This window comes from Lactuca serriola, chromosome 8, assembly GCF_051521515.1.
Source record: "Lactuca serriola cultivar US96UC23 chromosome 8, Lser_US96UC23_V15, whole genome shotgun sequence".
NCBI lineage: Eukaryota > Viridiplantae > Streptophyta > Magnoliopsida > Asterales > Asteraceae > Lactuca > Lactuca serriola.
The window spans coordinates 17,176,357-17,193,649 of NC_136415.1; the positions used below are offsets into that span (position 1 = coordinate 17,176,357).

The 17,293-nt window shown below is 35.4% G+C and overlaps 1 protein-coding gene, 1 long non-coding RNA gene and 1 other non-coding gene across 4 annotated transcripts; 1 reads left to right on the plus strand and 2 right to left on the minus strand.

Moving 5' to 3' along the window:
* Positions 1 to 2,957: 2,957 nt before the first annotated feature.
* On the minus strand, positions 2,958 to 5,714 carry LOC145071122 (uncharacterized). Of its 2 annotated transcripts, none has more exons than XR_013690261.1 (3): positions 5,609 to 5,714; positions 5,242 to 5,400; positions 2,958 to 3,604 (listed from the first exon to the last, which is right to left on the minus strand). It is a non-coding gene; the product is annotated as an uncharacterized LOC145071122 (long non-coding RNA). The 2 variants fall into 2 exon arrangements; XR_013690263.1 differs by having other exon boundaries at positions 2,958 to 3,695.
* A 906-nt stretch (positions 5,715 to 6,620) lies between these two features.
* Positions 6,621 to 6,693, plus strand: TRNAK-CUU (transfer RNA lysine (anticodon CUU)). The gene has a single exon. It is a non-coding gene; the product is annotated as a tRNA-Lys (tRNA).
* A 453-nt stretch (positions 6,694 to 7,146) lies between these two features.
* Positions 7,147 to 9,237, minus strand: LOC145068911 (Peptide-N4-(N-acetyl-beta-glucosaminyl)asparagine amidase A protein). The gene has a single exon (XM_079015879.1). It carries the CDS (start codon positions 9,101 to 9,103, stop codon positions 7,289 to 7,291), a length of 1,815 nt encoding a protein of 604 aa, XP_078872005.1. The 5' UTR covers positions 9,104 to 9,237; the 3' UTR covers positions 7,147 to 7,288.
* Between the last annotated feature and the right edge of the window lie 8,056 nt (positions 9,238 to 17,293).

The following is a 17,293-nucleotide window of genomic DNA, read 5'->3' on the forward strand; positions in this document are numbered from 1 at the left end:
TGGACCGTCTGACAAAGAGTTCCCACTTTCTAGCTATTCGGGAGAGCTCCTCGGTTGAGAAATTGGCCGATGAGTATGTGCGTGAGATTCTCAATCATCATGGTGTTCTGGTTTCCATTGTATCTGATCGATATATTTGGTTCACTTCTCGATTTTGGCAAAAGTTCCACGAGGAATTGGGTATGACATTGCTCTTCAGCACCGCATATCACCCACATAATGACGGTTAGAGCTAGCATGCAATCTAGATGCTCGAGGATATGTTGAAATCCCGTGTTAGATTTCGATGGGAGTTGGGACTCCTACCTTATTGTTGCTAAGTTATCCTACAACAACAATTATCACTCTAGTGTCAGTGCACTGCATTTTGAGCTTCTTTATAGGAGGAAGTGTCGTACCCCGTTTGTTGGGGGGGAAGGTCGGTCATAGGGTTATGAGGAGAAACGAGGTGGTCCTTCATACAACATAGCTTATCTAGCAGGTTAGGCATAGGTTGCAGACAACTCAGAGTCGACATAAGAGTTATGCTGACAAACGTCGATCCGAGTTGGAGTTCCAGGTCGGCGATATGGTTTTACTGAAGGTAACACCCTGGAAGGGTGTAATACGCTTCAGGAAGTGGGGAAAGTTGGGGCCCCGATTCATTGGTACGTTTCAAGTAGTGGCCAGGATAGGCAGGGTGGCCTACCGACTAGATCTGCCTGACAAGCTTAGCTAAATCCACAACACTTTCCATGTTTCTCAGCTTTGGAAGTGTGTAGTTGATGATTCAACAGTGTTCCCTTTAGACAATATTCAGGTTGATGATCGCCTGAACTATATTGAGAGGTCAGTGACGATTTATGATAGGAAGACGAATGCCTTGCGTAACAAGGAGGTATCATTGGTCAAAGTTCAGTGGCAGCAGTGGAAGGGTTCCGGATGGAATTACGAACCCGAGGCTAAGATGCGGAAGAACTACCCTGAGTTATTCGTAACATCGGACTTCGAGGATGAAGTCTGATTCAAGTGAGGGAGAATTGTAACACTTGGATCCCAAGGTAATTCAAATTCCAATTTTTGGCATTTTAAGGTGTTCCACGACGTAGTAAATCAAGAAGTATATGGTCACGACGTGGTAGTTGGCAAATGAAAAAACACTATTTTTGGGTTTTCCTCCCTATTTAAAGGAATGAGGAGGCTAGATTTTGCTCACCCTCAGCCTCCACCAGCCTCTTTGATATATGAGAAAACCCTAAACCCCCTCCTTTTTTAAGCCTTGTTTTGGTGTTCTTTGAAGCCATTAAAGGAAGAAAGAAGAATAAGTGAGCTAAGATCCAACAAGCGAGACCTTCTCCTTTGCGGTAGCATCCTTCTAGGCCTTTGTAAGTGTCCAAGACTCGATTTTTATCATGATAGGTTGCAAGATCTTGAATTTTGTCCCTAAATCTTCATGTTCTTGATTGTTAGAGTGATGAGATCTCATAAAGTTTGCAACTTTATGAATCTCCAGGCATTCCATTCTAACGACTGATTAGGCTGAGGCAATACAATCTAATGACTGTGGGTCAGGGGTAATCCAATTCGATGGTTGTGGACCCGAGGGTAATCCAGTCTGATGACTGTGGACCCAACATGCATGTTTGTATATGTTATTCTGCGTGAGGGATTTTGGGAGATCTCACTAAGCTTTGACTTACAGTTTAAGTGTTATGTTTTAGGTACTTCAGAGGATCGTGGCAAGGCGAATACGTGATCTTACACATCCTTCAATGATACATTTTGTAGATTTTATGATACTCTGATTTTGTGATATCTATATTTGGATATTTGGTTTTTATGACTTGGGTTTGATTGAACAATATTTTTACTTAAACTGAAAAACAAAAATTTTATCATGATTTTAGGATGTTACAGATTCTCAGGACGTATCTGATAGGGATGATAATGATTTTCAAATTCATGTGGATAACATTTTAGATGAACACAAATTACTGAAACGGTCATTATGGTTTGCAATAATTTCATGTTTCGTCCTTATGTTTTATTTTGCACGTTGGGCATCCCTAACATTTGCTTTTAATACGTGTTTGGTCCTTACGTCCATTTGTCATTAGCTATCTCTGTGAATACGCCTCACGTGCCTAACAGGCCAGGGGTATTTTTTCCTTTTTAATATAATCAACCTTATAAGAATGCTTTTCAAATACGTGGCATCCATTCTTCTTCTCTACGACTTGGACATCTATTCTTCTTTTATGCAACTTCTTTAATTCAACGCTAATGGTGATAAGGTGTGATTGTGGTTATCTAACTATTATACGAACCTCGACGACCAAGAAAAGCCTTGGAAAGTGATTGTACTGTTGTACTGGAACAGTAATTTTAGGTTTAATCGATGTTTCACTTGCTCTAAACACTAAATAAAAGTTAGACCTAATTATTGAAATTTTAGGGACCATAATGTGGGTTTCTATGTTGGGTTGATGAAGATAGCTCCGCTCATGCCAACAAATGAAAGAGCTTCAAAATGAAAATAAAAAATTGAGGCTTTTGTTACTGTGCAATTAGGTTTTTTTTTGTAGCAACTCTAATTTACAAATTGTACTGTAATTGCAATGTAATTGGTTTCAACCCTTTTGTTTTTGCTTTTTGTCTGGAATGGAATGTAATTTTAGTGGAATGGATTTTAGTTGATTGGAATGTAATTGTAGTGGTATGGAATGGATTGTAATTGACTGGAATGTTATGTAATTTGGTTTGATTGTAATTGTGTGGTGATTGTAATTGGAATGGAATTGTGTCATGTTGTTGTAATGTAATTGGAATGAAATACAAATGATAGTAGGATTTTATCAAAAGATAGTAGGATATCATCATAATTTTAGCAAAAGATAGAGATGTTATCAAAAGATCATCATAATGTTAACAAAAGATTATCATAATGTTAACAAAAACATCAACACATTGCATAGTGTAAAAAGCCATTACATTAAGCTACGAAATAAAACGACTAGGATGCTTTCAAACTACTGTCTTTCCTTCCTTCCCAACCCAACTTGGTCTCCTATTAACAACACTTATTGCACTGCTTTTCCCAGCCCAACTTGGTATCTTCTTACCAGCAACACTTCCAGCAACACTTACACTGCTTTGACTTGCACCACCAACACCACTTGCATTGTTTTGACCTGCATCACCATCACCACTTGCACTGCTTTTACCTGCACCACTTGCACTACTATGACCTTTGCAACTCCTTTTGTTATGACTAAGGTTTTGCATTTTAAGCATGTGACAAATTTCTCTTTCCTTGAAGCCTTACCTAAACGATAAGCCTAAAAAAAATAATAGAAAGATATAATATAATTTTAATGTTACATCAACTCTAACAAAGTCAAGTATGTTTAAAAAGAGAAAATTATAAACTTGAAAACTTTATAATCTCTTCCTAATAAAAGACTCTTTAAGGCGTCACGTGTCCCCTTTCTACACCTCCTTCATTCCACGTGTCTTAGCTTTAGCCATCCTATGAATTGTTTTCCCGCTCAATGCTTCTTTGAAGAATTGATATCAACTTCCTTGATCATCTCCTACTAATTAGGCATTTGGTTACTATATCCCCCTGCATTTAAATATATTTGAAGTATCATATATCACCAAATCCCTTAGATTCAGCAATGTTTTTTAATTGCTTTATCTTTTACCATTTATACCTGCATCATAATAGGAATGAAATAATGATTACAATATTATATTTGCTTATTGATTTCGTTTATATAAACCAAACCCCTAAAACTATTTCCAAGATTTGCCGTCTTTCTCATTTGATTTCTGCCTACTTCTTCTTCTCTGCGAATCTGATACATAATTCTCCAAACAACTGTTGATCATTTTATTATTTTTCTTTATTTTCCTTATTTCTATCTTCTTCTCCTTATCTTACGGTTCTTATCTACCATCTTATAGGCATCGATGTTTACTAAATATATATATGTTTTAATTAACATGTGTTTTAGACTCCATAATTCATGTTTAATGTTAACTCAGGTAAGGCTGTTGGTTTTATCAAAATTTTAATATGAATGTTAATTCAGTTAATATTGTTGGTTTTATAAAAACCTAATCTATTTACATTGCTTGTTGTACAAATGTTCTCTAATATTCTATTTAATGTTAAATCAGTGTTTAGAGTGCCTAATTTGGCTAATTCTTTCTCACTTTCTCACTTCCTCTATTCTCTTAATCTGATTTTTTCTGCTTTATTTTATTGGTTAACATATTTATTTTAATGATGTTTTTATATATTGATAAAGGTATAGTAGTAGACTTTTAATGTTTTATAAATGGGAGTAGAGTTGAAATGTCATCCTACTTTCAAAATGGCTACTAGGATGTACTTGAAATGACATTCTACTTAAAAAAAAAATGATTTTTGTATTAAAAAATAATAGGTCTATGCAAGGTTTTTCAGAAAATATGTATTACGTTTTAGAGACATATACCATATACTAGACATGGTAACTTTTTTTTTAAAAAAAGTTTTATGAAATGGTAAAAACTATATATCCAAGCTATAATTTCTTCGGTAAAAACTACTTATTTATTGCATTAAGTTTTCATATTTTTCTTATTAGTGTATTCTACTTTAAACAGTCTATTTAATTATTACAAATCCATATAGAGTGTTTGAAATAGATAGGGCATCCTAAAACATAATAGTCTATAAAATCCATACATAAAAAGTACATAGCTATTTCGTGTATTTATAGTGGTTGAAATAGATGGGGAATCCTAAATTATAACAGTGTCTACAATATTGCCCTTTTATATTAAAAAACAACAAGTCTGTCCTTTTATATTAGAAACTGACAACTATGACCTTTTATATTATAAAAATGACAAATATGCCATTTTAATAGAAAAATAGCCATTGTTAATTTTCTATCGGCTATAATGTTTTTTAATTATGTTTTTTACTTTCAAATATAAATTCAAGCTATCATTATAACAATATACATTCAAAGCACATTGCTATAATTTGTGTGTTTGTGTTAGTGTATGTATGGAGTGTATGTGTATTTATTGTGGGAGAAAAATGGAATAATTAAGTAATAAATTGAAAAAACATTATATATATATATATATATATATATATATATATATATATATATATATATATATATATATATATATATATGAAAAACATCAACAAACCTTGAATAGTTTGAGAAAGAGAGTGTTATTTCAAGTCCAAGATACCTTTTTTATGCAAAGATGCTTTATCTATTGATGATGATATCATAACCCCTCAAACGTCATTTCCTACCGACACTTATGCAACAAAGTTCTTGCATTCGTGATTCCATCTGTCATCTCATATCGCCGATTGAACGATTACATGTAAGAAATCCTTTAACTCTGGACAATTGATATTTTCAGTCATAAATACATGAACCAGTGTAATTGATTTGTAATCAAGTTCAATTTCTTCCAATTTCCCAAAACCCAAAAACAATTTTAACAAACAAAGGCCCAAATCTGAGAAAACCCTAACGATATTATGATCGATTTTAATCATGAATATACTCAAACTCTATATAAAAATTTAAATCGATTTCTATAATACCTGGCCATCCAATCCCAAATTTGCATTCGAGTTACACCGAGATACATAGACGAACAGATCCTTGCCTAATGGAAGCATTTTCCATACTGACTTGCAAAGAGAGAAGAGGGGGGGGGGGGGTAATATGTGTTTTTTCTTGACTAGAAAGTGTTTGAGAGGGAGTAGGTTTAATTTCCGTCTATTGTAGGAATTAACAATAGTTTTTTTTTGTCCTAAAAATGACTTTCTTACTAAATAGTTTAATGTAACTTTTTAATTAATAGTATTCAATTAAAATTTTATAAAATATCTATACATACAAAATTAAAATTTTATAAAATTTCTACAAATACAAAATGTCTATCGAATCAAACCAGTGTGTTGTTGTAGTTTGAAGTATTTGATTATATATATATATATATATATATATATATATATATATATATATATATATATATATATATATATATATATATATATATATATATATATATATATATATATAACATCTATCATTATAAATTAAGATTTTTTTTTCTTATCATTGGTCGATCATTTTAATACCAATACATATTATTATATTAATTTTTTAATTAATACTCATAACTTATTATTAAAGTTTTTTAATTATTTATCAAACAAGTATATGGATGCCATGGATACTAGAGAGAAAATAAAAAATAGTCGATCGGATATTCAAACCAACATTATATTATTATGAACTTACTCATAAAACATCTATATTTATTAATTATTAAATTTTTTATTATCATTGCTCAATAGTTAACTTATAATTTAATTAAAATTATTTTTAATTTTCTCATCCGTGGTGTCCACGGGTTATAATTTAGTTTTGTATTATTTATTAGATAGATAAAATTTTATAAATTAGAATCAAGTTTGAATTTACATATAAATAAAATAGGTATGGCGAAAGGTGATTCGATCTCTCAAATGATTAAATTTGAAGGTTATGGACTTGGATTTATCATAATTCGTAATTTTATTATTCATAAAATAATTTTAACAAAAAGCCCGTCTAGCTCAGTTGGTAGAGCGCAAGGCTCTTAACCTTGTGGTCGTGGGTTCGAGCCCCACGGTGGGCGAATCTTTTTCCTTAATTCTGCTCTCAACACACTCACAGAGATATTATCTTTTTACTTAATTCGGTTGTCAACACACTAACAGAGTTATTAAAAATGACACGATTCTAAATTTTATTTTGAAAATAATGTTGATTTTATTACCTTATTCAGTTATTCTATTGTCCAATTTTAAAACACTATACGTTTCTTAATAAAAAAATACCTTTAGTTACATTGCTGGGTAATATTTTTCAAATCATCCAGATAAACTGTAAAAACGTCACCAAAATACCTACACAATCAAAATCACCCCCATTCAACTTCAAATGCACAGATATAATCTTTGCTTACCTTTCTAAATCCAAGCTCCAATCTTGATACATTATTGTCATCAACCATAAATCATAACATCAATTATTTAAACCATAAGAAAACTTAAACTGTTTATTTTGCCATAAAAACAAGCTAAGTCAATTATTTAAAACCATACATAGAGTTTTTATTCCAAACATATAACTAAAGCTAAATGCCTCAAAACTATGGCAGCTTATTTATACAAATTTTACATAAACACAACTAAACTAAACTAAACTAAACAATACGAGTCGAATGAGAACTAAGCTTCACAAGTGAAGAATGTTTGATCCCCAACAACATCACCATCCACGACACCAACATTTCGAGAATAACAACCAAATTCATCCTGGTAATTGTAGTTCTGATGATTATCGGCTGAACCTGATAGAACAGAATTACCCATAACCACCATCGAACCATTACAATTCTGTTTGTGACTCAAAACCCTAGAACTGTTCTCACCATAAAACCGCTCACTTCGTTCTTGCTCCACCTTCGTGATCATCAACGAGGTGTCTTCATCTACTCCAGGCTGAGTATCCATGGAGATCTTCAGAGGGTAATCTATTTTTACTTCTAAGCTTCCAATCAATTGACCCATCTCATTTGTGATTTTGATTTTCGTCTTCCTTTTGATCTGTTGGTCGAGTTCTTTCTTAGTTCCCTCTGATTTGAACTTGAGCTTGCTCTTGAATTTGGTTTTTTCGGTACATTGGGTTTTCAGATTGCCGAAGCTTGAATTTACCCATCCGGTAGCTTGACTACTCCTTTCTCCTTCTACTTCGAATTCTCCATCAAGGAGTACGAACTCAGATTTACGTTGGATCTGCATTGATGGGACTTTATACTTCACAGTTTCAGCGTTTACATCTGTATGATCCAACCAGAGATGTAGATTTGCATCGATAAGCCAAAAGGAGATACCATCAGCAACCTGAAGCCCGATTGAATGTTTTTTGTTATCTAAAAGAAGCCCTAGAAATGGAGTCAAATCGATATCATAAGTAGGAAGATCAAAAGCTCCAATGGAGACAACCGGCTCCCAAAACAGAGGATTAATTCCGCCGGTGAATATCACCGGGAAAGGAATCACTGATCCGACTAATTGACCGTCAATCGTCACCAATACTTCACGGTATGCCCCGTGAGCTCTTCCGGTGGCCAAATGGTTGGTTTCTACATACGAATCTGAAGGATTCATGTACCAGAATTCATCGTCTCCATGAAACGAAACATACAATTCAAGCACCGCTTTGTAAGTCTTCTGAGAAATTTGAAGATTTGTCGTTTCGATATGAAATTCATCTTGAATTCTAAACCAAAACCCCTCATCAAGAGCACCTGATATAGGTAGAACCAAATCTGCTGGCTTATTATACGGATACAACGAATTTAAAACTCGACCGACCTCTAAATTATTCTCATTTTCAGGTGAATTAACAGAAATCAATTTTCTATTGAACGAGTTAGCTCTTGATTCTCCCGGAACGATAGATAACGGAACCCTAGCGACTTTATCGGAGTAATAGAGGAAAGATATATTAATGTGGTAAACGCCAGTGAATTCGTCGTTGACAATGTTTTCGAGCATAACGGCGAGGGTGAGATTGGGCTGAGAAATAATCGAAGAATACCTAGTCACATCCTTCCGAACACTCCAGAAAATACCATCTTCAGTCGGCTGAGCAGTACTCGTACGCAACAACTCTACCCCATCAATCCAGACTCCGGCGATACGGTCGTACTGCTCACCTTTACATTCAGCTCGGAATTCAAGTACGGCAAGGGACCATTCACATGTGGCCGGAGGCGGGGTGTAGCTAACTGTGACAGGTGGACTGCCGTAGGTGTATCCGAAGCTGTGATTGAGTACGCTGACGGAGCATGCCGGAGTAATGTCGTCGGTGGGAAGTGGGTGTGTGACTTCGAAGTACTGTTGAGGTGCGGCATCACTTCTCTGATTACTGAAAGTTTTTGTCGATGATCTGAGAAAATGTGGCTGTGATGATGAAGATTGAATTGGAATGGCGAAGAAGAGAGGGAGGAAGAGGAGAAGGAGGTCCAGGATCTTCATAGTTTTTGTTTTTGTAAATTTTGATAAGAATTTGAAATTTTGGGGGTTTATAAAGAATAGTGTTCCTGTTCAGTGTAAGGAGACTGCGAAGCTTCCTCGTAACCTCGTTAAGGGCTGGGATGTAAATTTGGGAGCATTTATGGATTGGACTTTTTTTTGAAGTAGGTGATTCTTCTACATCAAAATTTGATTCATCGAATGTAATTTATATCTATTACCAATTATGTCGAGAGAGAATTTTTTTTTTTTGGAACTTGTAAATATTATTAAAAGAAAATAAAATAACCCATGCCTAGCAAACAAATAGACGAGGGAGAAAAAAGAGGTACAAAGGGCATTTTACTTACAAAAAAAGGGGCATACATACCAATCTACTCAATTACATGAATATTTAGGTCTCCTGTCACTAATCCAAATATAAACCAAGGATTTGATATCATCGACCTTAGTTGAAGAGATGAATTGATTTTTTAGCATTATGTTGTTTCTTGTTTTCCATAACCACCATAAAACACCATACAAAATACTCACTAAAATCTTTCTCTATTTAGGGCAATGACCCTAGATTGCAGTGAAATCCAAGATCTCATCCACCTTATCAAAATTAGTAACAAGGATGGTGCACCACCTTAGAATCCATTCCCAAGTAGTAGTTGCAAAAGAGCATGAGTAATCGAGTTAATTGTTTGATATGAAATATGCGAAGAAACAAATTAACTATATTATTGAGGATTGAAAACTCTATGTACTCAGTAGGTTTTCCAATCTGACTCACTCAGTTTATTGTATCAAAATTAGTAACAAGGATGGTGCACCGCCTTAGAATCCATTCCCAAGTAGTAGTTGCAAAAGAGCATGAGTAATCGGGTTAACTGTTTGATATGAAATATGTGAAGAAACAAATCAACTTTATTATTGTGGATTGAAAACTCTATATACTCATCAGGTTTCCCAACCTAACTCATTCAGTTTATTGTATCACAGGTGGCTATATGAAAGATACATTTTGCTTAGAGATTCAATGAATATTAGGCCACCAGTTTAATTACTGCAAGGCTTCTGTATTGACGCTGACATCCCAATGTTTTAAATAAAAATACATTTCTTCGGAAATGTTTTGATAACATCTTTATCATGTTTTCTGGGAACAAATTCTGCAATACTATTTTTTACAAAGGATACTCTGATTTTTAAATAAGCATAAACAAATCGGTTTTTTGTAGCCGTGAAAATGGGGATGTCACAGTGATAGCCACTATGTCGCCAGAACTCCAAAAGTATTATGAGGACTAGTGGCCAAATGAAATGAACTTGCAAATTGTTGAAATGTTTCACAAGAAAGCAAGACAATAACTATTTAAAGTCGTCAATTCCATAACGGTGTGTAAGCTAAAGGAAGGAGAATTTGTACATGCTCATGTGCAGAAGATGTAGAAACACGTGGAAAGGCTTGGCAAAATCAATGTGAATTTCGACAAAGAGTTGACCATTGATATAGTTCTTAATTCTTTGGCTAGTTGTTATGATCAATTTACCTTAACCTATCATTTGAACAATGTGACATATCCAATTTTATGGCCCGAAAAGACCTTTTATTTATGTTTATTTAAAACATAACATTCTTTTATTAGTGCAGAATTTGTCCCATAACATTTATAAAAAAATTCAAAGAAACTTTTTTCATTAATATTAAAAACTTTGAATGTCAACACTAATACAATAGCATAAGCATAAAGTAGGCACTACAGGCCTTACAATGGTTTATTATTCTATGACCTAAAATTCCTTAAATCTCTCAACAAATTCAAACATCATTATCCATGTATCTTCATACCGCTACGTGTGATACAAAGAAACTGAGTGAGCCAGGCTTAGGAGCGTGGTGAGCGCATTCCTATTATTCTCACTCCCTGATCCTAGTATGATGATTACAGAGGACCTATCCTAAGGGATCATTGTAAGAAAGGAGTAGACTATTGCTTTGGGGATTCCATAACAATATATATATATATATATATATATATATATATATATAATATATATATATATATATATATATATATATATATATATATATATATATAAGAGGCAACAATGGGGGATAGAATACACAAATGAATGCACAGTTCGTTAACACCTACATATTACGAGTCTGCCAGTGTTCCACTAAACTGTCTAGAATAGTTTGTGGTCATCATCTATACTCTGTTAAATGACTAGTCACAGCGGTACAATAGTACCATGGTCACGACCTCACATTATTATTTCACACAACCTTTCACTCCCCAAACTAATTGATATTGCATTATTTTGTAGCCAAAGGACATTCTCAAGAAAATGACTAAAACTGGATAAAGCTAGAAACTTGGAGGTTGGAGCATGTATCAAGAAGAAAGAAGATAAGAGAAGTGTGCAAAAAGTATCTCCCATGTCGTGGTCACATAGACGCCACAATGTGGCGACGTGTCTAGACTTAGAAGCTTCTTCGGATCTGCATGGAAGACTTTTGGCCTACGTATTCAAAGTGTGTCCCACGATGTGGCAGACATATTGCCACGACATGGAAGCTAATTTTTGGCAAGTATAACTATCAACCATAAGTCAAATCTGAAAGAGGGCTGCTGATTTCTTCGACCAAAAGCAACCCAAAACCCTTGAGAAACCTGTACGAGCACTGATTTCGATCAAAGAACACGAATTAAAGAGATTGGAGTAAGGATTCATCATTAATCATTCAGTTTGCTTAGCTTTTACAGTGTTGAACTTAGTTTACTCTATGATTACTTGTGTTTCTGCTATAATCATGGGCCAATAACCCTTTTCTTTCATTTAGATTAGATGAACCCTTTAATATGTTTTGATTTCTTATTTTATGGATTTATGAAGTTGGTTTTAGCTTGTGTTTGATAGATCATCATCCTAGTATGTTAATGTTCTAGCCTTTACTACTTTTCCTTCAAGTTTTGTGTCATTGGATGATCATTCTTGTTGCGTGAACTTGTTACCTAGTAGTTTATGATAATTAAATTGCTAGAATTAGTGATAGAACATATCCTAGAATTAGGTGGTAAAAGTTAGTTGATATAACTATGCTACAAAGCATTATTTGATCATAATATGTGCTTGATTTACTTTTCTTGATCATAGACAGGTTACTCTTAGATTTTATCATTCATAGTCCAAATAATCCTTAACATCAATTTGGTATTCTTAATTTGCTTGACCATTGAAATTAAAGTTCATAAATTGATATATGTTAGTTAATCTCGTCATGATATCTAGTAAACTCTAATTTGGTAACCAGTGAAATTAAACTATTATCTTGAAATCAATCATAGGAAAAAGGGGGATTCAAAGCTAAACGAAAGTATCTTTTAATTCTTGATTAAATCTCATTTTCTAGTTGCTTGTTTTAGTTTGAAGTATTATTAGTTGATTGTTTAAATTAAGTTTTTATGAACTTGAAAAATCAGATAAAACCCCCATTTAAAGTTTATTTCTTTTAGTTTAATTTCTAGCATTTATTTCATTTATTAGAAATATTGTTCCTTATATTCGATACCTGACTTACTTTACTTTACTACTACGCGACTAGGTACACCTCCCATTGTGTTTTAATTGAGTTGAATAATTCAGACTATCCATTTAAACCTTTTTAAGTGATAATATAAAACACATCACTAATTTAATCCAACATAGTAATTAGGCAAAAATCCTATCATGCTATTTTATCTAACACATTTATTGAAAATACGAATAAATAGCGCACATAACATTTAAGCATTTAGAATAATTTGTATCCATTTATAAGATGAAAGTAAATATGCACTCACTTGTTGAAAGTGGATAATTGGTGGTTAGGTTCACGCTTCGCCCAACACCTTAGCTTTTCCTTTCAAAAGACCTAGATGTAAAGATCACTAAGTCTTAGTCTATATTTTTATTTCTCAAAACTATAATAACAATAGTTTAGATTCCTCAATAATCCAATTGAATACTTAAAGTTCTAGATGATAAGAAATTACCTGATAAGATCATATTGGAGGTATGACCCGTTTGGTGCATAGAGTCTACTGTTTGGAAAATTCACTTTAAACACATCACTAAATCTAGCATATACATCACTCCCGTAAGTAGATCCATTAGTATTATGACTTGGAATCATTGATAAATCTTATTTATAGGTTCAAAATAACGAATATGAATATAAATATAAGTTACACTTAAAGCATAGTAAGTGCAACTTAACTTACAAAGTTTTCTAGCGAGAAATTGGTAACTGTGCGGGCAGAGTTTCGAAACCAAAAGCTTCTATTTGGCAACTCTCTGGTGAATCAAAGCCTTGCTTTGTTTGTCTGATTTGAGGTAGAAGGTCCCATTCAGTTCTTAATAATTAGAATATTTTTTTTTATAACTTCATTAAAGAAGTTCTATTTACTCAACAGATTTCCCCTCCTCTTTTGTTTGTCCAAAAGTACTCAAAATGCCAAGAAATTCGGACTCAACTTAGGGGAAAATTAGAAAGAATTTAGGTTAGAAAGTGTGAGCAAATGAGCAATTTCTATCCCATATATAGGTTGCAGGGCGGCGCACCACACCTTACGTGTCAGGCGGCGGGTGGAGCAACTTCGATCAAATGCCTTGGTCTCTTTTAGAGCAACGTCGTTTAGATTTTTGGCTAAAAAGTAACCAATCTTTATTTCACTTTTTATGACACACATAGCTGTGTCAGGCTGATCGTGAAACTTCGAAAAATTATAACTTCCTCATACGGACTCAGATTTAGGCGTTTTTTTTATTGTAACATCCCAAAAATTTCAAAAATTTTAGAAATTTTAAACTTTTAAAACAACCCTTTTACTCATAAAAATGTTTACAAAATTAGTGTTCCCAAAACATTATTTAAAAATTAATGCCTCCCAAGATCAATGACATAAAATCAAGATGTGTACAATCACGCCTTCGCCTTGCCACGATTCTCTGAAATACCTGAAACCATAAACCAAAAATTGTGAACACAAAGCTTAGTAAGTTTCCCCAAAGTACCAACACACAACAGATTACATAACAAACAATATGCATACAGTGCCTTCAACATGACTAGAATGCCCCACCGGCCTACAATATATCTGGTACGCCCACAGAGCCTTCTGTCTAACTGGAACGCCCCACCGGTCTACAGTCTATCTGGTATGCTCACAAAACCTTCAACATGACTAGTACGCCTCACCGGGCCTTCAACCTATTTGGAACGTTCTCCGGGCCTTTGACCTGACTGGTACGCCCCACTGGCCTTCAGTCTATCCGGGACGCCCTGGGTTTGTTGGCCTTCAGCACATAGCGGAACTGCCTCAACCCAACTACACATAACATGTCAACATATACATATCCAACTCACATATAAGCCCAATAACCATAACAACATATCGATATAAACATTACCAGGTTTGTTGAATGACAACATAAAGCAGTACAGTCTCAACCCACCCACACCATAACAACCTATATAAAGCTAAACATATAACCAGTCAACAGACAATCAGACAGATCTTACAGATCACTAAACATAGAATCATCCTAAATACCAAGATTTAGATCTAATAGATCACTACAGTACGCAAAAACCATGATAACAATCCAAAGGGTCGCCCTTGGTGCCTTCGACCCATAAGTACAGTGAGGAAAACTCACCTCGCGCCGCCGAATCACACAGATGATCTTTGGCTGCTGGCTGACAAATCCCCAGACTGACAATATCAAAACATCACCCAATCAACATTTGGATCCCAAACCATATCCATAAATCCATACTCATGGTAAAAATACCATTTTACCCCTAACCTAGCTTGGTCCAAGACTAAGGCCCAAACTCAAGATCTGAAAGGCCCAAAAGCCAAATAATCAACCAAGGCCCAAATATGGCCCAATTTTCCAAATTGGGCCCAAAACTATACACGGGCCTTACCCTAAAGCCCAACCAATGTTCCTAGTCCAAAACACTTGTACTCAGATGACCCATCAAGAACTCAAACACCCAACCCCAAAAGAAAGCCCAAACTCGAAGCCCAAAATGCAAAGACCCACCTGACTGAGTACGCGGGGCGTACTCAGCTGTACGCTAAGCGTACACGCTATTTGGTGTGTACGCTGTACGTATTGACTTGTATGCCCATCGTACTCATCCATTAAGCCAAAATCGACATTAAGCTCTTAATGCTTAATTCCAGAAGTCCAAACCACATATCTGAGTCCACACAAGTGTCTAGAACTATAAAGTCACTGACTTGATGACTTTGCATGCCCCAAAATAACCAATCTTCAAGATAAAGAATTATTCATTCACCAAATGGACACCATCTCATGCATGGGGATTCCAAACCCTAAAGGAGACTGTAACATCCCATTTAAATAAAATAATTAAATAATAAACCCGAAACCCCAAGAAGTAAAATTTATTATTATTTTATAGTCCAAATTAAATATTAATTAGCGGGGTCCTGGTTTCGGGAAGTCCAATGACATGATTTGGTGTTTCGGGGGTTAAAGCGTAATTTCATGACTTATTCTGTAAAGATTTTCAGTAGTCAGGGGGTGTTTGGTATCAATTGGACTTAATATGAAAGGATTTTGGATGGCTAGGGCTAAAAGGGTAAATTATGTACCTAAGTTGAAAATATTCTTGTCATGAAGGGGCCATATGGTAATTTTAGGACTTGAATTGAAAGGATCTTGAATATTGAGGGTTGTTTTGTAAATTTTAGCCTTATATTGAAAAGAAGTTGGGAAGGAGGGACCATAGTTATACTTTGGACATGAAGTTTGTATGCACGGGTATTAAACCTATCACCTTGCATCCGTTAAACCCTAACCCTAAGAGAAGGTGCAACCGCCACCCTTGTACCTCCCTCTCACCTTCAACCGCCGCCACTTCCCTAATGAAGTCGGTGCTCCCATTGCCAGCCGTCGCTCCTAGGCTTGGCAACCCAACACCACTCAAGGCGTCGTTATCCTCGCTGTCGTGCTCTGGTGGAGGCATAATCTCCACTCCCTACCGCAACAACCTCCTCTTTCACTCCTACAACTTCTGCCGCCGCGCCACCATCGTTGTGGGGTCGTGAAGCCATGGAGCAACCACCGTTTGCTGCCGGAGTGTGACAACCCGAAAATCCTTGTCTTGTAAAGTCCAACTATTCAACTTAGCCGAGTGTCAGCCTTCGTTTTGCTATCTTTTAACAAAAATGTGGGTCTATATGAGTGTTCTAGGCTTAGTATAACCTAGATATGAGTCTTAAGAAGGGTTAGAAAGTTTGTAGCATCACAAAACCGGGCCAAACACACCAAAGAAGGTGTGTGCAGCCGCACACCCAGCCGCACACACCCTCCAGCCTCACACTCGACCCTATATATATTGAACACTTAGCCAACCTTACACCCCCTTTCTCCCACTCCTTCAAAGCTGGAACTTTCTCTCTCTAGAATCTTCATCCAAGAACACTCTAAGGGCCTAAAAAACGAGAAGTACTCCTCCATTCAGCTTTTTATATTGGTAAGACACCTGAATCTAAGCCTAAAACTCACAATGTTCTTCATGTTCTTCACCCTTTGAAGGTGTACGGCCGCACACACATTGTGTGTGACCGCACACACCTCTTTAACCCTAAAATGGACCTAAACTCTCCTTAAGCATAGCAACGACCCAAAACACCTTCTTAGGATCATCCCCAATCCTTGTAAAATCGATTTGGGCACGTTTGGGTGGGAGTGTACGGCCGCACACAGGCCTGGCTGCACACTCTGGCCGCACACCAGGCTGCACACTCACAAAGGTTGAGTTTGGTGGCCTTATACTCAAATCTAATGCCCTACAATCATTTAGGGACTTCAATGGGTGTTTGTAACACTCATTTCTAAGTGTTCTCATGTCCCTAAAGTGTATCCATGTGTCTATTAGTGTTCTCATATATTTGTTATTACATGTTAAACTAGGATCCGTTTGTGCTCACGACTTCATTCGACACCCGGCGATCCTATATCAATCTTTCTTTCGAGTTACCCACGCCAGGTGAGTTCATACCCCTTAATCAACATTTTAAATGATTTTTAATGCTTTTAGGGGGGGGGGGGGGGAATACAAGTTAAACTAGTAAGTTATTAGATCAATCACATGTGATTAATAGCTGGCTAGCAAAT